We start from the raw sequence: 27,138 nt of genomic DNA on the forward strand, positions 1-27,138 counted from the left end.
GCTTGCACACACCAGGGGGTAGGAAGTACGTGATCCGCCTTCGCTGTGTTCCCTCTCTCCCCTCCGATCACCCCCAACCTGTCTCTCTTCCCCCCACCCCCCACTGTGCTCTCTCTCTCTCCCCGCTCGGGGTTTGCTGCGGGTGGCTCGGGGCCTGATGCATTCGGCTGCTGGATGGATCAGAGACAACGAGGTGTTAATCGGGGCCGGTTCCGGTTCTGGTCGGGGCGGGGGGGCATGTGCAGAAGGGAGACTTAGTACAAATAGTTACTCTGTAATTTTATACACCTCAATGAGGGCCCCCCTCAGCCTCCTCTGTTCCAAAGAAAACAACCCCAGCCTATCCAATCTTTCCTCAGAGCTAAAATGCTCCAGTCCAGGCAACACCTCGTAAATCTCCTCTGCACCCTCTCTGGTGCAAATACTTTTTATAGTGTAAGTGTCAGCTAAACCATTATGTATAAACTACAATCATTGTCAGGAAGTGTGTTACATCCCAGAAATTACATTATATCAGCGATGGTTGTATACTATGCTTCACTGTATCGGGGTCAGTTGATAATTTGATAAGCAGTCAATTTGAATTCTGTTCCAGCAAACTGCTGCAGTTGGAATGCCCACATCCTGGACATTGATTCAATGAGCGCTTCTTATACTCTCCAATCCACACGGCCATCTGCTTACCTGCGTCTTCCGCTCACCTTACAGCAATCTGAGACTCACTCGGGTCCTGCAGCTGAGCTGCAATGGAAGGTTTATTTTAGAAATGCAATTAGGGAAAATGAGAGTGAGCTCCATCATTCAATCAGATCCTGGATAATCCGAGCCAAGGAACATCAGAACACAGGAACATGGAGAAGCCATTCAGCCCCTCGAGCCTCTTCCGCCATTCAATCAGATCATACTTTATCTGCGACCTAACTCCATATTCCCGCCTTTGCCCCATATCTCTCAATACCTTTGGTTAACAACACTCTATTAATCTCCCATTTAAAATGAACAATTGATCTCACATCAATTGCCATTTGCAGAAGAGAAATCACAACTGCTTTTGCCCACCTTGGCTCCGTATCCCTCGATATCCATACCCAATAACATTCTGTCCATCTGCCTTGAAATTTCCAATTGAACCCCCGCCCCCCCAGCCTCCACAACCTTTTTGGGGGAGAGAGTTCCAGATTCCCACTGCCCTTTGTGTGAAGAAGTGCTCCCTGACATCACCCCTGAACGGCCGGGCTCTAATTTTAAGGTTCTGCCCCTTGTCCTGGACTGCCCCCACCAGAGGGAATAGTTTCTCTGTCTCTACCCTATCAACTCCTTTAATCATTTTAAACACCTCGATGATCACTCATTAACTGTCCAAACTGAAGGGAATATATGACTAGTTTGTGAAACCTGTCCCCATCATTTTTTAAAAATGTATTCACAGGATGTGGGCCTCGCTGGCAAGGCCGGCATTTATTGCCCATCCCTAATTGCCCCTAGAGAAGGTGGTGGTGAGCCGCCTTCTTGAGCCGCTGCAGTCCGTGTGATGAAGGTGCTCCCACAGTGCTGTTAGGGAGGGAGTTACAGGATTGTGACCCAGCGACGATGAAGGAATGGCCGATATATTTCCCAGTCAGGATGGTGTGTGACTGGGAGGGGAACGTGGAGGTGGTGGTGTTCCCATGCACCTGCTGCCCTTGTCCTGCTAGGTGGTAGAGGTCGCGGGTTTGGGAGGTGCTGCCGAAGAAGCCTTGGCGAGTTGCTGCAGTGCATCTTGTAGATGGTACACACTGTAACACTTTATGAGATGATCAGCTATCTGTTTTTTGGTGGTATTGTTTGAGGAACGCTTGTTGGCCAGCACATCAGGAGAACTCCCTGTCCTTCAAATAGTGTCATGAGAGAAAAGTGAGCAGGTAAGGACGGGAAATTACTGGCAGGGTAAAAGGTCGAGTCAAACAAAGGGGGGCAGGAGGATTTTGAAGACAGGTAGAAAGGCAGCAAGCTGTGCAGCATTGGAAGAGAAGCGTTGAGGGCAGGTGTAGAATGGCTGAATGATCAGCCTCTGGTAGTGTGGAGGAAGGAGTGAGGAATGTGCATTAATCCAAAGTGAGAGGAGGGCACAGCCAGGAGCCTATGGCTGGTGTCTCACCAGGCCCAACACGCTAAGCCCGAGTACGGTGAAAATCATTTTCCAGTTTGTCAATATCCAGTGTCAAAAATTAAATAAAAATGTACAGAGATTGGGACACATTTGTCCCCAGTGAACAGCAATGAACAGTTTCATCTATTGCAATCTTAGTTCAGATTCACAAATTGGTTTGCAGTTGACTTGTCCCGTACAATCCGACCATGGAATGGAGGTGCCCTCATAGCTCCGTGGCAGCACCCTGGCCTCTGAGTCAGACGTTTGTGGGTTCGAGTCTCACTCCAGAGAATGGAGCCCCATAATCTAGACTGACACTCGAGTGCAGTGCTGAGAGAGCGTTGCACTGTCAGAGGGGCAGTACTGAGGGAGCACTGCACTGTTGGAGAGGCACTACTGAGGGAGCGCTGCACTGTCGGAGATGCTGTCTTTCAGGTGAGATGTTTAACCGAGACTCTGTCTGCCCTCTTAGATGGGTGCAAAAGATCCCAGGACTCTATTTTGAAGAAGAGCAGGGGAGTTCTCCCCGGTGTCCTGGAGCCAGTATATATCCCTCAACCAACAACACATTATCACATTGCTGTGTGTAGGAGCTTGCTGTGTGCAAATCGGCTGCTACGTTTCCCACATTACAACAGGGACTACACTCCAAAAAGCTCTTCATTGGCTGTAAAGCATTTGGGACATCCAGAGGTCACGAAAGGTGCTATATAAATGCAAGTTCTTTCTTTCTAAGATACTGGGATAGTTGGAAACACAAAGTAAAGCAGGAGGAGCCAGATGATGGAGTGCTTGGGTTTTACAAGGTGGTGAGGGGCGACTGAGGGAGTTTGGGGGTTGAACAGTTTGAGGTCCTCAGGAAGGATGTTGGAGTGAGGGACGGTGTGGTAAGCCTCAATGAGGTGAGATGCCAACAGGAATTGGAGCATGTGGGAGTGATGTGAGAAAGTGCAGAACAGCCTCGATTCTGACACAGTGCCTGGACTGAGGAATGTGGGCAAAGCAAAAGGACTCTTCCCCTTAAATAAAACATCTCGACAAAATGTTCACCTCGCAAATCTTTTGTACAGCCTCCATCACAAATGAGTCACTCAGTGTGCGTGTGAATCACAACATCACACACAGATACAAAACATATCTATCGAATTAGCCCCTGGAATAAACAGAAAATAAAAAGCAGCAGTGTGCTGTTTCAGCTGTGTGTGCTCCTGCCAGAGACAGATTAATACCAGAGATTTACAGCGATGGGGCAAGGACTGTTAACACACGGTTGGATTGATAGAATCATAGAATCACACAGCACAGAGCGAGGCCATTCAGCCCATCGATCCTGTGCCGGCTCTGTGACAGAGCGATCCAATCAGTCCCACTCCCCCCGCTCTTTCCTCACAGCCCCACACATTTTTCCTGCTTCAAGTATTTATCCAATTCCCAGTTTGAAAGTCACTATTGAATCTGCTCCCATCGCCCTTTCAGGCAGCGCGTTCCCGATCACAACAACTCGCTGTGTAGAAAACAAATTTGCCTCGTTCTTTTGCCAATAACTTTAAATTGCTCTGGTATCTCGCTGCACCGTGATACAATCTCATTGTACAACTTGCATTATTTATTCATCCATTGCACGTTAAGTTCCTGTAAACTTGTACTGGTTAAATGTTCCGGTGAAAACATCATCACTGAACAACCAAATACTGCGTCTTAATCGTGTCACACCTGCCTTCAAAGCGCAGGGTCCGATGTGATCATGGTTATAAAATATCGCCGATCGTTCAGCAAGCTCAGCCACTGAGCAGCTTATTCACAATGTTTGCCCTGGCCCCGAGAAGCAGGAAGTTCCCAGTTTCCATCTCAGCGGGGATTGTCACAATGACGCTGGTCAGACCGAGGGATGCCCATCGTGACTGCTGCTCCTGATGATTATCCGGCATCGCTCTCCTGGCCGGCCGTATGTCTGGCTGGAGGAGCTTGGAGGACAGGAGGAGGTTGCAGAGGGAGAGCTAGGGAAGGAGCAGGGCTGGGCTGTGTTCAACAAGCCTGCAACCCCCATCGTCTAATGTCACACATGAAGGATGGTCTCTTGGGCAAGGTATTGGAGGGCATCAAATGTAACCCATCGAAAGTCAGTGCCTTCAGCAAAGGAAAAAGCAAACCCAAGGAATGATCGCATGATACAGCTGGAAGGGACCCAGATCCACTGCCCATGGCACTGCCATTGCTGATCCCAGCTGTTAGGGTCCTCCTCTGAACAACTCACTGTATGGCTCGAGGTTTGGACATCGAGGGGGGTGGGGGGGGGGAAGAGGGAAGGGAGTGGGAGGACAGCGAGAGGGGGGGGGATGAGGGGGAGGACAGCGAGAGAGGGAGGGGGGGAGGGGAGGGTGAGACAACGAGAGGGGGAGGGGAGGGGAGGACTGCGAGAGGGGGAGGGGGAGACAGCGAGAGAGGGAGGGGGAACAGCGAGAGGGGGAGGGGGAACAGCGAGAGCGGGAGGGAGGGAGGTGGGGAGGGGAGGGGGAGACAGCGAGAGAGGGAGGGGGGAAGGGGAGGGTGAGACAGCGAGGGGGGGAGGGGCGGGGAGGACAGCGAGAGGGGGAGGGGGAACAGCGAGAGGGGGAGGGGGAGACAGCGAAGGGAGGGAGGGGGGGAAGGTGAGACAACAAGAGGGGGAGGGGAGGACAGCGAGAGAGGGAGGGGGGGAGGGGAGGGTGAGACGAGAGGGGGAGGGGAGGGGAGGACAGCGAGAGGGGGAGGGGAGGGGAGGACAGCGAGGGGGGGGAGGGGAGGGTGAGACAACGAGAGGGGGAGGGGAGGACAGTGAGGGGGGAGGACAGCGAGAGAGGGAGGGGGAACAGCGAGAGGGGGAGGGGGAGACAGCGAGGGGAGGGAGGGTGAGACAACGAGAGGGGGAGGGGAGGGGAGGACAGCGATGGGGGGAGGGGAGGGGAGGACAGCGAGGGGTAGTCATGGCCAACAATGCCCGGTGGATGTACTGTGGAGCATGACCGCTTGCCCAGCTCCACAGAAATTGCCATCTGTTTTGTGGGTACCCTCCATGTTGCCTCGGCTGGATCCAGGCCTCGGAATCCGGTGTGAATCTGGCCTGGAGCTGTAGCACATGCAAGGGCCTCACCCCTGTTTATGGTGACTGCTCCAAATGCCTGAGACAATTTTGGGTCGGATTTTTTTCAGGCTGTCTTGGGGCATGGGATGTCCCAAAATTGGTCCTTTTGCATCCATTTTACGCTTGTAAAACAGGCACATTGATGGCTAATTTGTACCGTAAGAAACCTTAACGGGTTTCAAGCGAGGACGCGACTGGTTCTGGTCAACCAATGGGATTCTGGGTTATTATAAATGTACCTATGGAATACCGTGACCTAGATAGTCTTGTCCTGCTGGAAATATCACTGTTGCCCAGGGTAGGTGCACAACTGCCTTGCTCGCAGACGTTGCCAAAGTCACTCTGGAAATCATCCACTGGGAGGCGAGAGAGAGCAGCCTGCTGACTCAGCAGTGCGGGCAACAGGAACAGTCTGCATCGCTCCCTCGCCAACACCAATCCAACCTGTCAACCCCAACCCGCCCCCACCCCTCTCCGACACCCCATTTCCCACTGGGTGCTGTCGGACCGGGATCGAGTCTTTGATATTCAACGTCATCGGGGTAAATAATCTAACGGGCGAAGGGGAAGAATGCAAATCGGTCCATAAAAAAGCTTCGGAGATTGCAGCGTTGGAACAACATGGTTTGAAAAGTCATTGAAGAACAATATCCGGCAAACCTTGTCCTGTTTGCTAGAAGAAGCTATTAACATCGCAGGGTCATGGTCCTGTCTCCCAGGCTGGGTAACCATCAGTTTGCAGAGCCGAAGGGGCCTCACTGACCGTTCCTGGTCTCGAGGTCACCTCATCCGCTGGGCTGTAGAGCCGCCAAGGCTGACCATAACCGGCGGTCCAGCTCCACGCCCACTGACGCCGGTCCCGGTTGTCAGGGTTCAGGTTTACGAGGAGAAGCAGAGGCCACAACACTCCATGCAGATCTCCAAGCAGTCGGCCGACTCGCAGCAGGCGTCCACGATGCCGCAGTCCATGTCACACGGCAGGTCACAGGCCGCGCACTCCTCCGAGCCGCAACAGAAGCAGCACGAGGTGTCGGAGCTGCAGGAGCCGCAGGTGGCACAGTCCAACACCAGGTTACACAGCGTGAGGAACTGACAGAAGAGGCAGGCCAGGATACAGTGCACACAGCAGTCTGCGGACAGAGGGAGAGAGAGAGGGGGAGATATCACAGCAAGACCTTCTCAATACAGCACTTGCAATGTACGCACCTGTGAGTATGTGCACAGGTTTGCATCCTGTGCGGAGGGGAGTGGGCAGGTTGGAGAGCCTCCTCGTAGGACTGCTCCTGGGCACAGCCAAGGGGGCCACCAGCCGGTCCAGGCAGCGGGCGGTCGAGGGGGTCGTTCAGCCCGACTGCCTGCCTCTCTTCAGCAGTTACATCCGAGCCAGGGTGTCCCTGGAAATGGAGCACAGGGTGTCCATCGGTACGCTCGCGGCCTTCCGCCAGAGGTGGGCACCGGAGGGACTGGAGTGCATCATCGCCCCGGCAACCAAATTTTAATATGTTACTGCAAAAGTTTAATTTGAAATGTGTTGGTTCTGGTGTTCTTGCAAAAAGGGGAGGTTTGATTTTACGTTATACTAAAATAGTTGTAGAGCTGTTGAGTTGGGAGTGGCTTAGCCAGTCACGTTATGTTCACAAGACTCAATAAAACCCCAGCCAGTTGGGTTCAGGGGATCCACGATGGGGCAAGTGGTTGTGAGCCTGGTGGATGAACTGGTAATGTGTAGTGTGATTGTTAAACCTTTGCTAATAAACCAACTCGTGCTTAATAGTGATGTGTTGCTATGATTTCTTAAGCAAAGAACACTTGAAGCAAATACTTTCCAGCACTGACCGGTGAACTGGACACAGACATGAACCCTGGATGGTCCTGTCGAAGTGTGCACAGTGAGCGGATATCAGAACTGAGCCCAATACTGCCCTCAACTAGCATCTAGCAAGGGTCACTGGACACGGATCAGGAGCAGCAAGCCTAGCCGATCTCCCCTTTATCTAGCCCAGGAATCACTGGGCAGTGATCAGGAGCAGGAACCCTGGCTGATTTCCCCTCTCTCTAATCCAGGAGTCACTGGGCAGTGATCGGGAGCATGAACCCTGGCTGATTTCCCCTCTCTCTAACCCAGGGGTCACTGGGCAGTGATCAGGAGCAGGAACCCTGGCTGATTTCCCCTCTCTTTAATCCAGGAGTCACTGGGCAGTGATCGGGAGCAGGAACCCTGGCTGATTTCCCCTCTCTCTAACCCAGGATCACTGGGCAGTGATCAGGAGCAGGAACCCTGGCTGATTTCCCCTCTCTCTAACCCAGGGGTCACTGGGCAGTGATCAGGAGCAGGAACCCTGGCTGATTTCCCCTCTCTCTAATCCTGGAGTCACTGGGCAGTGATCAGGAGCAGGAACCCTGGCTGATTTCCTCTCTCTCTAACCCAGGGGTCACTGGGCAGTGATCAGGAGCAGGAACCCTGGCTGATTTCCCCTCTCTCTAATCCAGAGGTCACTGGGCAGTGATCAGGAGCAGGAACCCTGGCTGATTTCCCCTCTCTCTAACCCAAGAGTCACTGGGCAGTAATCAGGAGCAGGAACCCTGGCTGATTTCCCCTCTCTCTAATCATGAGGTCACTGGGCAGTGATCAGGAGCAGGAACCTTGGCTGATTTCCTCTCTAACCCAGGGGTCACTGGACAGTGATCAGGAGCAGGAACCCTGGCTGATTTCCCCTCTCTTTAACCCAGGAGTCACTGGGCAGTGATCATGAGCAGGAACCTTGGCTGATTTCCTCTCTAACCCAGGAGTCACTGGGCAGTGATCAGGAGCAGGAACCCTGGCTGATTTCCCCTTCCACTCTAACCCAGGAGTCACTGGGCAGTGACCAGGAGCAGGAACCCTGGCTGATTTCCCCTCTCTCTAACCCAGGAGTCACTGGGCAGTGATCGGGAGCAGCAAGCCTAGCCGATCTTCCCTTTATCTAGCCCAGGAATCACTGGGCAGTGATCAGGAGCAGGAACCCTGGCTGATTTCCCCTCTCTCTAATCCAGGAGTCACTGGGCAGTGATCGGGAGCATGAACCCTGGCTGATTTCCCCTCTCTCTAACCCAGGGGTCACTGGGCAGTGATCATGAGCAGGAACCTTGGCTGATTTCCTCTCTAACCCAGGAGTCACTGGGCAGTGATCAGGAGCAGGAACCCTGGCTGATTTCCCCTCTCTCTAACCCAGGAGTCACTGGGCAGTGATCGGGAGCAGGAACCCTGGCTGATTTCCCCTCTCTCTAACCCAGGAGTCACTGGGCAGTGATCGGGAGCAGGAACCCTGGCTGATTTCCCACCTCCGTAGACTAGGGATTCTGATGCCTATAACAGGTACCGTTGGTAGCATCAGTTACCTGAGCCGAGAGGTGGGTTTGGGTCTGGGCAGTGTGTGTCCTGCCCGGCTGAGCCTGTCAGGACCTCCAAGGTTTCACTGCACGGTGAGACTCACTGTATTTGGATCTGGACTTTTCCCAAACCTCGTACATGGGTTGTGATTGGCCGATCTCAGTTCACTCAGGATGGTACTGCCAGGTGACACACTCATCGGCCTGGGACAAACATTCTCACCTTCGCTAACCCAGGGGGCAGTGGCCAAAGATAGCCAGCCTGTTACCCGTCCAGCAGAGAGGAGTTGCCTGGGAAATTGCCCCTGGGATGCCGTGGGCAGTGCTTGAGAATGAAACTTTCGGTTTCAGTTTGAAGACATTTTTCTCGCATCTAATGTGCTTTCCCCGCGGGATGTGGGTGTCGCTGGCAAGGCCGGCATTTATTGCCCATCCCTAATTGCCCCTTGAGAAGGTGGTGGTGAGCCGCCTTCTTGAACCGCTGCAGTCCATGTGGTGAAGGTGCTCCCACAGTGCTGTTAGGGAGGGAGTTCCTGGATTGTGACCCAGCGACGATGAAGGAACGGCTGATATATTTCCCAGTCAGGATGGTGTGTGACTGGGAGGGGAACGTGGAGGGGGTGGTGTTCCCATGCACCTGCTGCCCTTGTCCTTCTAGGCGGGAGAGGTCGTGGGTTTGGGAGGTGCTTATCACTCCTACAGCTTCCTCTGTTGTACTGACCTTTACTGCACCCTACATCTATGTGTTGGCAGGCTGATCGACCATGATGGGCCTCCCAGCTACTGCTGATTCTGTCCTCACTAAACCTCCAGACCTGAGTGCTTTCCGATGGATAGCGATCCGGAGCAGCATTTCTGACCAACTATTTCTATTTTCCTTCACAGGCCAATTTAGCCACTCCGGCGAGGGTTAACTGCAAACCAGGAACTGGACCCGGGGCGATCACAAACATTGATTCAAAGAAATACACAGCGAAGTGGCCATTCAGCCCTTTCGATTGGCCCCGTTAGAGCCCCTATGCAATGATTCCAACGTTGAGCACTGTTGCTCACATGCGCGATCGATGTCGGAGACGCAGGCCCCCCTGACCGGGCCACGGAGCCTGGGACTGCCCTCACCTTCCTCGGCGTCCGACGGGATCTGCGACGCGGTGGACCTGGAGCTGGATTTGCTCTTCTTGCTGGTGCGGCTGTTGATGGAGGGGTGGGACTGCAGCTTGCCGTGCGGGCTGCGTGAGGTGGATGGTGTTGGGCGCTCCACGCCGGTACCACGCGCACTGGGTCCGATCGGCGGCTGGGTAACCGTGCTCCGCGGCCCGATCACAGCCTCGGTGTTCGTGCGGGCTGCCTGGGCCGCTCGTCGGCTGCCATTCTGTGACGGGGCAGTGCTCTCTCCAGCCTCTCCCGTGGACAAGCACCTCGCTGACCCGGAGGCCTGGGGCTGACCTGAGAACAAAGACGACAAAAAATAGAAGCTTTAATCACAAATGTGACTTCAACCTGTGACCTCCAGCAGGGCAGCAGGCGCATGGAAGCAGAGAATCAGAGACATTTACAGCACATCGTATCCGGCCTAATCCCACTTTCCAGCTCTAGGTCTATAGCCCTGCAAGTTACAACACTTCAGGTACACATCCAAGTACTTTTTAAATGTGAGCGTTTCTGCCTCTACACCCTTTCAGGCAGTGAGTTCCAGACCGCTCTCGGTGGAAAAGTTTCCCCTCATATCTCCTCACCACCACCTCCACGTTCCCCTCCCAGTCACACACCATCCTGACCTGGAAATATATCGGTCATTCCTTCATCGTCGCTGGGTCACAATCCTGGAACTCCCTCCCTAACAGCACTGTGGGAGCACCTTCACCACACGGACTGCAGCGGTTCAAGAAGGCGGTTCACCATCACCTTCTCAAGGGGCAATTAGGGATGGGCAATAAATGCCGGCCTTGCCAGCGACGCCCACATAGAACAATACAGCACAGAGTAAGGCTATTCTGGCCTGTGCAAATAAAAAAAATTGAGTCTCTCACAACCAGAGACTCAAACACTTGGACAGTAAAATTATCATCATAGGCAGTCCCTCGGGATCGAGGAAGACTTGCTTCCACTCTAAAAGTGAGTTCTCAGGTGACTGAACAGTCCAATACAGGAATTACAGTCTCTGTCACAGGTGGGACAGACAGTGGTTGAGGGAAGGGGAGGGTGGGACTGGTTTGCCGCACGCTCCTTCCGCTGCCTGCGCTTGCTCTCTGCATGCTCTCGGCGACGAGACTCGAGGTGCTCAGCGCCCTCCCGGATGCACTTCCTCCACTTAGGGCGGTCTTTGGCCAGGGAATCCCAGGTGTCGGTGGGGATGTTGCACTTTATCAGGGAGGCTTTGAGGGTGTCCTTCAAACGTTTCCTCTGCCCACCTGGGGCTCGCTTGGCGTGTCGGAGTTCAGAGGAGAGCGTTTACCCACCTCCGCAGGGCGGGCCACATCGGCCACATGCTCGACACGAGATCCCCGAAGCAGACGCTCTACTCTTCAGTAAAAATGGCCACAATGGCTCCCCAGATAGTTATGTGGTGTAAATGCTAATGAAATATAGGCCCCGATTTGTGCCTCTCTACCATCTTCTTCTTCAGCGGGAATGTGGTGTTAATGGGACTAAAAATAACAAGAAGTAAAATTACTACCCACTTCCGACACAAGGCCCCCTCCCCCCACCCAACGTCGCCTCTGACACGTTTGATCGGGAATCAAGTTAGGCATCAAAAGCGGTCGGGACTCATTATTCAATGTAAATCCAGGCCCGATATACAAAATGCCGTGTTCGTGCAGCATTGGAGCACAGCAGGCCCCAGGTATGATTCCCAACCCGACTGCTTCAGCCCTCCCTCAGTACTGCCCCTCCTACAGTGCGGCACTCCCTCAGTACTGCCCCTCCTACAGTGCGGCACTCCCTCAGTACTGCCCCTCCTACAGTGCGGCACTCCCTCAGTACCGCCCCTCTGACAGTGCGGCACTCCCTCAGTACTGCCCCTCCGACAGTGCAGCACTCCCTCAGTACCGCCCCTCCGACAGTGCGGTGCTCCCTCAGTACTGCCCCTCCGACAGTGCGGCGCTCCCTCAGTACTGCCCCTCCGACAGTGCAGCACTCCCTCAGTACTGCCCCTCCGACAGTGCAGCGCTCCCTCAGTACTGCCCCTCCGACAGTGCGGCGCTCCCTCAGTACTGCCCCTCCGACAGTGCGGCGCTCCCTCAGTATTGCCCCTCCGACAGTGCAGCGCTCCCTCAGTACTGCCCCTCCGACAGTGCAGCGCTCCCTCAGTACTGCCCATACAACTGTTATGCTCATAATAAATGGTTAGACTGAGTACTGTGTGTAATGAACAAGTGTGACCTTAGCTCTTTCATTACAATTTCAGAGTGCAGGTACCTCGTGGGTGGCCTGCTTATATACTGTGCTCCCAAGGGATGCTGGGATCCCTTGCGACTCCAATGGGTGGTCCCTCTGGTGGTCCGGTGTGATGCAGGTTACAAAGGGTTAAATAAATATCACTCCCCCTGAAATGAACAGTACACTTATTTACAAGGCGAGTCAATCTGAGGCTTTGCGTTCCCTTGTCCATCGTCTCAGTACAAATGCAGGTGTGGGTGAGTTGGTCAGTCCTTCACTGGGCCTTGCCGAGCTGCTGGGGATGGTGAGTTCGGTTTTGTGGTCAACTGTGATGTCAGTTGCCACTTGTGTGTGTGTGTTGGAAGGTCAAAGTTGGTGGGGTCCTCTTCGGGTTGTTCGTAGCTATTGGTGAACGGCAATTTGATTTGGTCCAAATGTTTTCTGTGCGTTTGTCCATTGTTCAGTTTGACCTGAAACACCCTACTCCCCTCTTTGGCTGTGACCATGCCAGTGAGCCATTTGGGACCATGTCCATAATTGAGCACAAACACAGGATCATTGATCTCAATTTCATGTGACAAATTTGCGCGATCATGGTACACACTTTGTTGATGCCGCTTACCCTCCACGTGATCATGGAGATCCGGGTGGACAAGAGAGAGCCTTGCTATAAGCGCCCTTTTCATGAGCAGCTCAGCTGGGAAAATCCCGGTGTGTGAGTGAGGTCTGGTGCGGTAGCTGAGCAGTACGCGGGACAACCGGATCTGCAGGGAGTCTTCCGACACACGTTTCAAGCTTTGCATGATGGTCTGAACTGCCTGGCCGTTGGATCCGGGCTTGAATGGGGCAGATGTGACATGTTTATCCCGTTGCGGGTCATGAATTCCTTGAATTCAGCACTGGTGAAGCACAGCCCATTGTCGCTGACTAGGACATCCGGCAAGCCGTGCGTGGCAAACATAACTCATAGGCTTTCAACGGTGGTCGTGGATGTGCTTACATACATTATTGCACATTCAATCCATTTTGAGTAAGCGTCCACGACAATCAAAAACATTTTGCCTAGGAATGGGCCCGCACAGTCTACATGGATCCTCGACCACGGTTTGGATGGCCATGACCACAAACTTAGCGGTGCCTCTCTGGGTGCGTTGCTCAGACGCATGACTCTAAATCTGAGTCGATGCCAGGCCACCACATGAGATCTGGCTCTGGCTTTCATCATTACAATGCCTGGGTGGGTGTTGTGCAGTTCGCAAATAAATGTGTCTCTGCCTTTCTTGGGCAAGACCACGCGATTGCCCCTCAAAAGACAGTCCGCCTGCAGGGACAACTCGTCTTTGCATCTGTGGAACGGCTTAACCACTTCCTGCATCTCCATTGGGACACCGGACCAGCTCCCATGGAGGACACAGTTTTTTTTACCAGGGACAGTAGCGGATCCTGGCTGGTCCAGGTCCTGACCTGGCGGGCCGTAACGGGGGACTTCTCGTTCTCAAATACCTCCATGACCATGAGCAAGTCCGCTGGCTGTGCCATTTATATCCTGGTGGTGGCAATGGTAGCCGACTGAGAGCATCTGCGCAGTTCTCTGTGCCCGGTCTGTGGCGGATTACATAGTTGCACGCCGACAGCGTGAGCGCCCATCTTTGGATGTGGGCAGAGGCATTGGTGTTAATCCCTTTGCTCTCCGAGAATAACGATATGAGTGGCTTGTGGTCAGTTTCAAGCTCGAACTTGAGGCCAAATAAGTACTGGTACATTTTTTTTAACCCCGTAAATGCTCGCCGGAGCCTCTTTTTCAACCATGCCCTTTCGGCCTTGGAAAAACTCCTGGATGCATACGCAACCGGTTGCAAAATCCCCGATTCATTAACCTATTGTAACAAACACCCGACCCCGTATGACGATGCATCGCAAGCTAACACCAATCGTTTACAAGAGTTATACAGGACAAGCAGTTTGTTAGAACACAACAGATTCCTGGCTTTCTTAAAGGCAGCCTCTTGTGAATTCCCCCACACCCAGTCGTCTCCCTTGCGCAGTAGCGCATGTAGGGGTTCTAGCAGGGTGCTTAACCCGGGTAGGAAATTACCGAAATAGTTAAGGAATTCCAGGAACGACCGCAGTTCCGTCACATTCTGTGGTCGCGGCGCGTTCTTGATGGCCTCCGTCTTGGCGTCGGTGGGTCTGATGCCATCTGCAGCGATTCTACTTCCTAAGAATTCGATGTCCTGTGCCAGGAAAACACACTTCGAGCATTTCAACCTGAGCCCCACGCGATCCAACCGACTAAGAACCTCCTCCAGATTCTTCAAGTGCTCCATGGTGTCCCGACCTGTAACCAATATGTCGTCCTGGAAGACCACTGTACAAGGAACTGACTTTAGCAGGCTCTCCATGTTCCGCTGGAAGATCGCTGTGGCCGACCGAATCCCGAACGGGCACCGGTTGTAGATAAACAGACCCTTTGTGTGTGTTGATGCAGGTGAGGCCTTTCGGAGACTCCTTTAGCTCCTGTGTCATGTAGGCCGAGGTCAGGTCCAGCTTGGTGAATGTCATCCCTCCAGCCAGGGTCGCAAATAGGTCATCTGCCTTGGGTAGCGGGTACTGGTCCTGCAGCGAAAAACGGTTAATGGTTATTTTATAGACCCCGCAAATTCTAACCGTACCGTCCTCCTTGAGTACCAGGAAAATCGGACTGGCCCAGTTGTTGAATTCCACCGGCGTGATGATGCTTTTGTGTTGCAGCCTGTCCAGTTCGATTTACACTTTTTCACGCATCATGTACAGTACCGCCCGAGCCTTGTGAAGGATGTGTCGTGTACCAGGAACCAAATGGATCTGCACTTTCACTCCCGAGAAGCTTCCAATGCCTGGCTCGAATAACGATGGGAACTTGCTTGGAACCTGGGTACATGAGGCGTCGTTGACGGATGAAAGCGCTCGGATGTCATCCCAGTTCCAGCGGATTTTCCCCAGCCAGCTTCTGCCAAACAACATGGGACCATCCCCTGGCACAATCCACAGCGGGAGTTCGTGTACTGCTCCATCATAGGAGACTTTGACTTCAGCACTGCCAATTACAGGGATTAGTTCCTTGGTGTAAGTCCTTAGTTTGGTGTGAACGGGGCTGAGCTTGGGCCTGTGTGCCTTCTTTCCCCACAGCCTGTCAAAGGCCTTTTTACTCATTATGGACTGACTTGCCCCTGTGTCCAGCTCCATAGATACTGGAATACCATTCAATTCAACTTTCAACATTATTGGTGGACATTTCGTAGTGAATGTGTATACCCCGTACACTTCTGCCTCCTCGGTACGAGTCTCCAATTCCGTCTGATCCACAGTGGATCAATCTTCCTCTGCAACGTGGTGGTTTGCAGGGTTTGCAGCTCGCCTGCACATTTGTTGGAGGAGTCCCATTGTTCTGCAACCATTGCACGTATAGTGCTTAAAGTGGCATTGATGGGGCCGATGATCACCCCCGCAGCACCAACAGGGTGTTAACTGCCTCACATTAACAGATGATGGCGGACTCTGGGTCAGTTCAGGTCGGACCACAGCAGCCGGTGTGTACATTCTGCCCTGTACATTTCTGCTCAAAACCAACGTTACTTTATGCACAGTACTGGCCAAAGCTTCTTTGTTCTGCAAAATCTGCTTGGTGTTGTCGCTGGTGGACACAAATGCCTGGGCTATTGTTATGGTTTTACTCAGATTCGGAGTTTCTACAGTCAACAGTTTGCTAAGGATTGTCTCATGTCCGATGCCCAGTACAAAAAAGTCTGAGCATTTGCTCTAGGGATCCCTCAAACTCACAATGTCCTGCGAGGCGCCTTAGTTTGGCGACATAGCTCGCCACTTCCTGGCCCTCCGATCGTTGACACGTGTAGAACCGATATCGTGCCATCAAAATGCTTTCCTTAGGATTTAGGTGCTCCCAGACCAGCGTACACAATTCTTCATAGGATTTCTCTGTTGGTTTTGCCGGGACCAGGAGATTCTTCATGAGGCCATAGGTTGTTGCCCCACAGACAGTTAGGAGGATCGCCCTTCGTTTGGTGGCGTCCTCGTCCCCTTCCAGCTCGTTGGTCACAAAGTATTGGTCTAGTCTCTCCACAAAGGTCTCCCAATTGTCCCCTTCTGAGAACTTCTCCAGGCTACTGCACTTTTGTGTGGTTGTTCGTTACCTCGTCACCAATTGTTATGCTCATAATAAATGGTTAGACTGAGTACTGTGTGTAATGAACAAGTGTGGCCTTAGCTCCTTTATTACAATTTCAGAGTGCAGGTACCTCGTGGGTGGCCTGCTTATATACTGTGCTCCCAAGGGATGCTGGGAGCCCTTGGGACTCCAATGGGTGGGCCCTCTGGTGGTCAGGTGTGATGCAGGTTACAAGGGGTTAAATACATAACACCGACAGTGCGGCACTCCCTCAGTACTGCCTCTCCGACAGTGCGGCACTCCCTCAGTACTGCCTCTCCGACAGTGCAGCACTCCCTCAGTACTGCCTCTCCGACAGTGCAGCACTCCCTCAGTACTGCCCCTCCGACAGTGCGGCACTCCCTCAGTACTGCCCCTCTGTGACAGTGCGGCGCTCCCTCAGTACTGCCCCTCCGACAGTGCGGCGCTCCCTCAGCACTGCCCCTCCAACAGTGCAACACTCCCTCAGTACTGCCCCTCCGGCAGTGCAACACTCCCTCAGTACTGCTCCTCCGGCAGTGCAACGCTCCCTCAGTACTGCCCCTCCGGCAGTGCAGCGCTCCCTCAGTACTGCCCCTCTGAGACAGTGCGGCGCTCCCTCACTACTGCCCCTCCGACAGTGCGGTCAGTACTGCCCCTCCGACAGTGCGGCGCTCCCTCAGTACTGCCCCTCCGACAGTGCGGTCAGTACTGCCCCTCCGACAGTGCAGCGCTCCCTCAGTACTGCCCCTCTGTGACAGTGCGGCGCTCCCTCAGTACTGCCCCTCCGACAGTGCGGCGCTCCCCCAGTACTGCCCCTCCGACAGTGCGGCGCTCCCTCAGTACTGCCCCTCCGACAGTGCAGCTCTCCCTCAGTACTGCCCCTCCGACAGTGCAGCACTCCCTCAGTACTGCCCCTCCGACAGTGCGGCGCTCCCTCAGTACTGCCCCTCCGACAGTGCGGTCAGTACTGCCCCTCCGACAGTGCAGCGCTCCCTCAGTACTGCCCCTCTGTGACAGTGCGGCGCTCCCTCAGTACTGCCCCTCCGACAGTGCGGCGCTCCCCCAGTACTGCCCCTCCGACAGTGCGGCGCTCCCTCAGTACTGCCCCTCCGACAGTGCAGCTCTCCCTCAGTACTGCCCCTCTGTGACAGTGCGGCGCTCCCTCAGTACTGCCCCTCCGACAGTGCGGCGCTCCCTCAGTACTGCCCCTCCGACAGTGCAGCACTCCCTCAGTACTGCCCCTCCGACAGTGCAGCTCTCCCTCAGTACTGCCCCTCCGACAGTGCAGCACTCCCTCAGTACTGCCCCTCCGACAGTGCAGCACTCCCTCAGTACTGCCCCTCCGACAGTGCAGCACTCCCTCAGTACTGCCCCTCCGACAGTGCAGCACTCCCTCAGTACTGCCCCTCCGACAGTGCAGCACTCCCTCAGTACTGCCCCTCTGACAGTGCAGCACTCCCTCAGTACTGCCCCTCCGACAGTGCAGCTCTCCCTCAGTACTGCCCCTCCGACAGTGCAGCACTCCCTCAGTACTGCCCCTCCGACAGTGCGGTGCCCCTTCGGAACTGTTGGCTACTCAATGTCCGGGCTGGGATTGAACCCACAAGCCTTTTGATTGAGAGACAGGGGCTGACCCACAGGTGCAGCCGATACGATGTCAATTAAGAAAACTTGCACGTCCCGGGTGAGAAAACGATGGTTGAATTCTGATTGACTTAACATGGCCCGGTTTTTATACAAATACGCAGCATTATCTGCCATGCTAATTAAACCCTGGGCATTGGAGAGAATATAAAGACCCTGGGAAACTGAAATCAATCATTTCACTTCACACCAAGTCACTTGAGCAATTTAATTTTAACTTTTTAATTTAAGAAACATTCTGTGGATGATTCCTGCCTGAATCAATTTGCTTGGGATTACTGAGGGCTGTCATACAGCTCCCTATTTCAATCAGGCTTTCAGACGTCATTCTCGAGTTTGAATTCTTCGCCCCACCCCAATCCCCAGCTTCCGTTCCACGTTTTGCAGCCTGTGTCTGGCCTCCCATCTCTGAGCGCGCTCAGCCAGGGTTACAAGGCCGAAGGTCGAGAGTCGCTGCGCATGGTCAGTTTATTACCATAGACCAGAACTCGCAGTGCAGCAGCGTACAACAGGTAATGGAGAATGTGTCCCCTCAGGACCATTGGCGTAGGAAAGGAGTGGGAATGTTCCGATTGTGTTGTACCGGAAAAGGCAACAAACTATTGAGCGCTGGCACTGGGTGTCCAGCACTTGCACTGGGACTGGCACTGGGTCTCCCGCACTGGCGCTGGGTCTCCCGCACTGGCACTGGGTCTTCAGCACTGGCACTGGGTCTCCAGCACTCGCACTGGGACTGTCACTGGGTCACCCGCACTGGCGCTGGGTCTCCAGCACTGGCACTGGCACTGGGTCTCCAGCACTGGCACTGGGTCTCCCGCACTGGCACTGGGTCTCCAGCACTCGCACTGGGACTGTCACTGGGTCACCCGCACTGGCGCTGGGTCTCCAGCACTGGCACTGGGTCTCCCGCACTGGGACTGGCACTGGGTTTCCCGCACTGGGAGTGGGACTAGCACTGGATCGGGCAGTAGGTCTCCAGCTGTACTCGTGATGTCTCAAGTATTCATTTGCTGTGAAGTTTGATCTTATTTGTTGTTGATAGCACCTTTGTATCTACAAACTGCTCAATGGGTCTGAGTGTGAACTGGACCGAGGTCCCAACAACTTGCTTCTATCCCACTATCACTATCCTGCGCTGACTGTTGGTCACAGCTTCTTCCAGACAGTTCATTCGATGAGCAAAGATTCATGTCCTGGGAGTGACATGACCTCAATCTGATTCTCTCAGCCTCACTGCAGCAGCTGAAAGCATTTCTATAGCGCCTTTCACAACCTCAGGATGTTCCAAAGAGCTTCACAGCCAATGAAGCATTTTTGGAATGCAGTCACTGTTGTAATGTAGGAAACGCGGCAGCCAATTAGCACACAGCAAGCTCCCACAAACAGCAATGTGATAATGACCAGATAATTTGTTTTTGTTATTTTGATTGAGGGATAAATATTGGCCAAAACTTGGAATCTACTTGATTTCTTCTCGTGTCCTGACCAACATTATTCTGTCTAGAAGCACAGAACGGTTACAGCACAGGACGCCATTCGGCCCGTCGAGCCCGTGCCGGCTCTCTGCAAGAGCACCTCAGCCAGTCTCACTCCCCCGCCCTTTCCCCGTAGCCCTGCTAATTCTTTCCCTTCAGGTACTTATCCAATTCCCTTTTGAAAGCCACGATTGAGTCTGCCTCCACCACCCTCTCAGGCAGCGCATTCCAGATCCTAACCACTCGCTGCGTAAAAACGTTTTTCCTCATGTCGCCTTTGGTTCTTCTGCCAATCGCCTTAAATCTGTGTCCTCTGGTTCCCGACCCTTCCACCAATGGGAACAGTTTCTCTCGATCTACTCTGTCCAGACCCCTCATGATTTTGAACACCTCGATCAAATCTCCTCTTAACCCTCTCTGCTCAAGGAGAACAACCCCAGCTTCTCCAGTCTATCCACGTCACTGAATTCCCTCATAGAAACATAGAAAGTAGGTGCAGGAGTAGGCCATTCGGCCCTTCGAGCCTGCACCACCATTCAATATGATCATGGCTGATCATGCAACTTCAGTACCCCATTCCTGCTTTCTCTCCATACCCCTTGATCCCTTTAGCCGTGAGGGCCACATCTAACTCCCTTTTGAATATATCTAACGAACTGGCCCCAACAACTTTCTGTGGTAGAGAATTCCACAGGTTCACAATTCTCTGAGTGAAGAAGTTTCTCCTCATCTCAGTCCTAAATACCCCTTATCCTTAGACTGTGACCCCTGGTTTTGGACTTCCCCAATATTGGGAACATTCTTCCTGCATCTAACCTGTCCAATCCCATCAGAATTTTATATGTTTCTATGACATCCCCTCTCATTCTTCTAAATTCCACTGAATACAAGCCTAGTCGATCCAGTCTTTCTTCATATGTCAGTCCTCTCATCCCGGGAATCAGTCTGGTGAACCTTCGCTGCACTCCCTTAATAGCAAGAATGTCCTTCCTCAGATTAGGAGACCAAAACCGTACTCAATATTCAAGGTGTGGCCTCACCAAGGCCTTGTGCAACTGCAGTAAGACCTCCCTGCTCCTATACTCAAATCCCCTCGCTATGAAGGCCAACATACCATTGGCTTTCTTCACCGCCTGCTGTACCTGTATGCCAACCTTCAATGACTGATGTACCATGACACCCAGGTCTCGTTGCACCTCCCCTTTACCAATCTGTCACCATTCAGATAATAATCAGCCCTCCTGTTTTTAACCACCAAAGTGGATAATCTCACATTTATCCACATTGTACTGCATCTGCCATGCGTTTGCCCACTCACCTAACCTGTTCAAGTCACCCTGCAACCTCTTAGCGTCCTCCTCACAGCTCACACTGCAACCCAACTTAGTGTCATCTGCAAACTTGGAGATATTACTTTCAATTCATCTCTGGAACCATTCTCGTAAATCTTTTCTGTACCCTCCAAGGCCTTCACACTCTTCCTAAAGTGCGGTGGCCAGAATTGGCCACAATACTCCAGTTGGGGCCGAACCAGTGTTGTACTCTATATCTCTATTGATGAAGCCCAGGATCCAGTAAACCTTTTTAAACCATTTTCTCCACTTGCCTCGTCACCTTGAACGATTTAGAAACATAGAAATTAGTTGCAGGAGCAGGCCATTTGGCCCTTCGAGCCTGCACCGCCATTCAATAAGATCATGGCTGATCATTCAACCTTTCCTGCTTTCTCTCCATACCCCTTGATCCCTTTGGCCGTAAGGGCCATATCTAACTCCCTTTTGAATATATCTAACGAACTGGCCTCAACAACTTTCTGCAGTAGAGGGTTTGATTAGGACAGGGAAAATGGAGTACGAGAAGAAGCTTGCAGGGAACATTAAGACGGATTGCAAAAGTTTCTATAGATATGTAAAGAGAAAAAGGTTAGTAAAGACAAACGGAGATCCCCTGCAGTCAGAATCAGGGGAAGTCATAACGGGGAACAAAGAAATGGCAGACCAATTGAACAAGTACTTTGGTTCGGTATTCACTAAGGAGGACACAAACAACCTTCCGGATATAAAAGGGGTCAGAGGGTCTAGTAAGGAGGAGGAACTGAGGGAAATCTTTATTAGTCGGGAAATTGTGTTGGGGAAATTGATGAGATTGAAGGCCGATAAATCCCCAGGGCCTGATGGACTGCATCCCAGAGTACTTAAGGAGGTGGCCTTGGAAATAGCAGATGCATTGACAGTCATTTTCCAACATTCTTTTGACTCTGGATCAGTTCCTATCGAGTGGAGGGTAGCCAATGTAACCCCACTTTTTAAAAAAGGAGGGAGAGAGAAAACAGGGAATTATAGACTGGTCAGCCTGACCTCAGTAGTGGGTAAAATGATGGAATCAATTGTTAAGGATGTCATAGCAGCGCATTTGGAAAGAGGTGACATGATAGGTGCAAGTCAGCATGGATTTGTGAAAGGGAAATCATGCTTGACAAATCTTCTGGAATTTTTTGAGGATGTTTCCAGTAGAGTGGACAAGGGAGAACCAGTTGATGTGGTATTTTGGACTTTCAGATGGCTTTCGACAAGGTCCCACACAAGAGATTAATGTGCAAAGTTAAAGCACATGGGATTGGGGGTAGTGTGCTGACATGGATTGAGAACTGGTTGTCAGACAGGAAGTAGGAGTAAATGGGGATTTTTCAGAATGGCAGGCAGTGACTAGTGGGGTACCACAAGGTTCTGTGCTGGGGCCCCAGCTATTTACACTGTACATTAATGATTTAGACGAGGGGATTAAATGTAGTATCTAAGTTGGGTGGCAGTGTGAGCTGCGAGGAGGATGCTATGAGGCTGCAGAGCGACTTGGATAGGTTAGGTGAGTGGGCAAATGCATGGCAGATGAAGTATAATGTGGATAAATGTGAGGTTATCCACTTTGGTGGTAAAAACAGAGAGACAGACTATTATTTGAATGGTGACAGATTAGGAAAAAGAGAGGTGCAACGAGACCTGGGTGTCATGGTACATCAGTCATTGAAGGTTGGCATGCAGGTACAGCAGGCGGTTAAGAAAGCAAATGGTATGTTGGCCTTCATAGCGAGGGGATTTGAGTACAGGGGCAGAGAGGTGTTGCTACAGTTGTACAGGGCCTTGGTGAGACCACACCTGGAGTATTGTGTACAGTTTTGGTCTCCTAACCTGAGGAAGGACATTCTTGCTATTGAGGGAGTGCAGCGAAGGTTCACCAGACTGATTCCCGGGATGGCGGGACTGACCTATCAAGAAAGACTGGATCAACTGGGCTTGTATTCAGTGGAATTTAGAAGATGAGAGGGGACCTCATAGAAACATATAAAATTCTGATGGGATTGGACAGGTTAGATGCAGGAAGAATGTTCCCAATATGGGGAAGTCCAGAACCAGGGGTCACAGTCTAAGGATAAGGGGTAAGCCATTTAGGACCGAGATGAGGAGAAACTTCTTCACCCAGATAGTGGTGAACCTGTGGAATTCTCTACCACAGAAAGTTGTTGAGGCCAATTCACTAAATATATTCAAAAAGGAGTTAGATGAAGTTCTTACTACTAGGGGGATCAAGGGGTATGGCTAGAAAGCAGGAATGGGGTACTGAAGTTGCATGTTCAGCCATGAACTCATTGAATGGCGGTGCAGGCTAGAAGGGCCGAATGGCCTACTCCTGCACCTATTTTCTATGTTTCTATGTCTATGTTTCTAAAGTTGGATCTTATGAATGCCTACTTACAACTTGAACTAGATGAGGAGTCCGAGTCATGCTTGACTATAAATACTCATCTAGGCCTATATCAATTTAATACCGTTTGGAATGTCTTCCACCCCTGCCATATTCCAAGGAATGATGAACCAGATTTTGCAAGGTAGTGAAGGGGTAGTATGTTATTTAGATGACATACTAATTTCAGCTACAAACAAGGCAAATTCATAACATATTGAATGAAGTGCTCAAATGGCTAGAGAAGCACAGAGTATGAGTGACTGCTCGCAAGTGTGAGTTATTTCAAAACTCAGTGGAGTACTTAGTGCACAGAGCAGACAAAGATGGTTTACATACAACCAAGGGAAAGCTGGATGCAATCAGAAATGCACCCACTTCCAAGAATTTCAGTGAACTTCAATCATTTTTGGGTCTTTTGAACTATTATGGGAAGTTCCTACCAAATTTGGCTACAGTATTACATCCACTGAATGAACTTTTGAAAAAACAGGTCCATTGGAAGTGATCAGAAGAATGCGATACAGCATTCAAGGAGTGTAAAAGCAAATTGGTATCCGAGAAAGATATTCATCCATTCTTCATTCGTCGGAATGAATTATCAGTCGATAAAGATTGTATCATGTGGGGTGCAAGAGTGGTTATACCAAATAAATTCTGGTCCAAATTATTAGGAGATCTTCATGACCAGCACCTGGGAACATGCTTGACCAAGAGTTTTGCACGCAGTTACTTATGGTGGCCAGGTCTAGATAAAGATATAGAGTACATCGTGAGTCAGTGTACGACATGTCAATCGGTAAGCAAGCAACCACCACCAGTACCATTACAGCCATGGAAATTACCTCTCAGGGTGTGGCAAAGGTTACATATCAATTTTGCTGAGCTAGAAGGACAACAATTGTTTATTGTGATTGATAGCCGTTTGAAATGGGTTGAGGTGTTTCCAATGCAGAAAATAACAAGTAAAACATTACACATTTTGCGAAGATTATTTTCTTCATTTGGTCTGCCAGAAAAAATTGTTTCTGATAATGGATCACAATTTTGTTCAGAAGAATTTGCACAGTTCACGAGAAAAAATGGTGTGAAACATACCAAGATTCCACCATACCACCCTGCTTCAAATGGTGCATCAGAGCGTACTGTACAAATTGTAAAACGTGCCCTCATCAAACAAATGTTGGATTCAAATCCAAAGAAATGACTGTTGTCATTGGACCACAAATTGGCTAATTTTCTAATTACATATCGTAATGCTCCTCATACAACCACTGGTAGAACACCAGCAGAGTTGTTTCTCAAACGACAGTCACGAACCAGATTCTCGTTGTTAAAACCAAACTTGGCACAGTCCGTAGAAGAGAAACAATTAAGACAGAAAGAGAATCATGATGGAGGTAGAGTAAAAGAGAGGGAAGTGTGAAATTAAATCAGAAGGAGAGAGTGAAGAACTATCACAATAAATGGATAAAGTGGTTAGCAGGAAGCGTGGTGAAGATATGTGGCCCTTGGTCAAAATATTTGATCATGGACAGGTTATGTCTGTTCACATTGATCATATTTTACCTACCGACGTGGAAGAAGTTGAAAGTTGGAATGATTCGATTATTTCTGACTCATCAGATAGTTTTTATACAAGTAAAGTACCAGCAGCATATCCTACATCCAATGTACTGGAAACAAGTCCAAGAGATAGTCAGAATTTAAGGCTGAGTCCGAGTCAGGCAGACAAACAGTCTGAAGTTAGAGAGAGTTCAAATGTAAATCAAGGGCATCCCTTGGAGGAAAACTTTCCTCAGGATCAGCCTCGAATGAGTAAGTTTGACACTATGTTTGGGAAGTTCTGTTCGAGAGCGAAGGTATCCTCTTCGAAACAGAACACAAGTGGCTAAGCTTGATTTGTAAATACGACAAAATAAGTCCATATCCTTTGTTATGTATAAACATGCAAGTTATGTATGATGATTGTTTGTTATAATTACTTCTTCATTAAGGAGGGAGAAGTGCAATATATATAGCTCCACCCAATGGACTACTGTGGTATTGCAGCCATCACTGTTTACAACAATAAAGAGGGAACAGGTCACCTGACAGGTTCCTGAAGTTATCAGCCATCTTCGAGCTTGTGTGTTTGTGAGGTCATACAGAAGATATCACAGGGAGATGGGAGAGGGATGGGGGGAGGGGAGAGAGGGGAGACCCTTGCACACACAAAGCACAAACATTCTACTGAACTATAAAAAGAGCCAAACAATAAAGCTGCTAATAAATACAAGCTTTCAGTCTTACATTTTTGTATCACAAGCCAGATTAAGTAATGTAAAAACACACGAGTCGGCTGCCATTTTACGCTGGCATTGTCTCGGCTGCTTTAACCCCCTGCTGTCCAGGACACTGAATACCTACAAAACTTTCAATCTCAGGATGTGTTTTGTGAACTTCAAGTTTGAATAGCGGAGAACGGAGAGACTTCGCTCCCTATCACGGAGTGCAGGCTCACCCCTCAACATTCCACAAAACCTGCCCTGCAGCCGACTCGCAGGCACTTTAGTGAATTACACACTGTGGGTCGATGCTGTCTCTCCCTCTGTCTGTGTGTCTCACTCTGTGTCCCTCTCTCTCTCTCTGTCACACTCTCATACTCACTCTCTCTTGCCCTTCAGTGTTTTGATTAGCGATTAGAGGAAATGCTCTCCCCACAGGCCATGGGAAATGTGGACCCTGGCTCCAAGCTGCAGTCACTGCTGAGGTTGTTTCGAGGAAAAGGTGGATAAATATTGGGTTAGCATTGAGATCGAAGGGATTGGCAGCCGGTGAGATGTGAAGGGGATGTTCTGAATGCAATAGGGTGATCAGTGACCTTGGTTGAAATGTAACGGGTCAGAGTTTGAACGATGGTGGATGAGTATTGCGGAGTTTTGTTTCGCGGTCACTGGGAGGGCAGCAGAGGGTGACTGCCGAACAGACCAGGCACACCTGGGGTCTGTCTGTGGTGTGTGCTGCATAGAATCACACACAACGTACGGCACAGGAACAGGCCGTTGGGCCCACTGCTCCGTGAAATAAAACTCCACAAATTGCAAGCCGACAACATCAATTCAAATCTTCCTCACGTTAAATGTTGTTTGAAAGTTTAACAGCAGCTTGTTAATTTTAAGCACTGTAAATTCAGACCATATGTCCTGACCTTAAAACTCCCCCAGTTTGTAAATATTCTTAATAATTGAAAACACGCTTTATAAATTCACACATCTACAGAGGAAGAAAGTTCATCCATTTCAAATAAACTGCAATATTCTTGGAAGTGGCTCCAGATTTCTCCCAGACCTGGATGCAGTGTTCAGTGGGACAGTCTGTCTGTCTCTCTGTCTCACCACCTCTCTTTCTTTTCCTGTCTCTCCATCTCATTCGGCTTTTTTTTTCCAAAGCGCTCTCTCTCTCACACACACACACACACACACACAGTGTCTCCCTCTCTGCCAGTCTCTCTCCCTCTCTCTCGCGCACTCTCTGCCTCCCTCCCTCTCTCCTCTCCGCTCCTCTCTCCTCTCCCCTCCCTCTCTCCCCTTCCCACCCCTCCCTCCTCTCTCCCCGCCCTCTCTCCCTCTCCCCCTCTCTCCTCTCCTTCCCCCTCCTCTCCCTCTCCCCCCCTTTCTCCTCTCCTTCCCCATCCCCCCCTCCTCTCCCCTCCCCTCTCCCCCCCTCCTCTCCCCTCCCCTCTCCCCCCCTCCTCTCTCCTCTCCACCCCCCTCTCTCCCTCTCTCACCCCCTCCTCTCTCCTCTCCACCCCCCTCTCTCCCTCTCTCCCCCCTCCCCTCTCTCTCCCCCTCCACTCTCTCTCCCCCCACTCTCTCTCCACCCCCTCCCCTCCCTCTCTCTCTCCCCCCTCCCCTCCCTCTCTCTCTCCCCCCCTCCCCTCCCTCTCTCTCTCCCCCCCTCCCTCTCTCTCTCCCCCCCCTCCCACTCTCTCTCCCTCCCTCCTTCCCCTCCCTCTCTCCCCCCCACCCCTCCCTCTCTCCCCCCCTCCACCCTCCACTCTCCCCCCCTCCCCCCTCCACTCTCCCCCTCTCCCTCCCTCTCCCTCTCCCCC

The 27,138-nt window shown here is 51.5% G+C and overlaps 1 protein-coding gene across 1 annotated transcript in view; it reads right to left on the minus strand.

The window, feature by feature from the left end:
- Positions 1 to 6,131: 6,131 nt before the first annotated feature.
- The window catches only part of mdfi (MyoD family inhibitor), a 107,964-nt gene continuing 86,957 nt past the window's right edge, over positions 6,132 to 27,138 (minus strand). The window contains exons 3-4 of the mRNA XM_070859500.1: positions 9,741 to 10,067; positions 6,132 to 6,382 (exon numbers count right to left, since the gene is read on the minus strand). Of these exons, the coding sequence (XP_070715601.1) occupies positions 6,132 to 6,382; positions 9,741 to 10,067 (578 nt within the window). The remainder of the gene's footprint in view (positions 6,383 to 9,740; positions 10,068 to 27,138) is intronic.

Source organism: Pristiophorus japonicus, chromosome 17, assembly GCF_044704955.1.
Source record: "Pristiophorus japonicus isolate sPriJap1 chromosome 17, sPriJap1.hap1, whole genome shotgun sequence".
NCBI classification, from domain to species: domain Eukaryota; kingdom Metazoa; phylum Chordata; class Chondrichthyes; family Pristiophoridae; genus Pristiophorus; species Pristiophorus japonicus.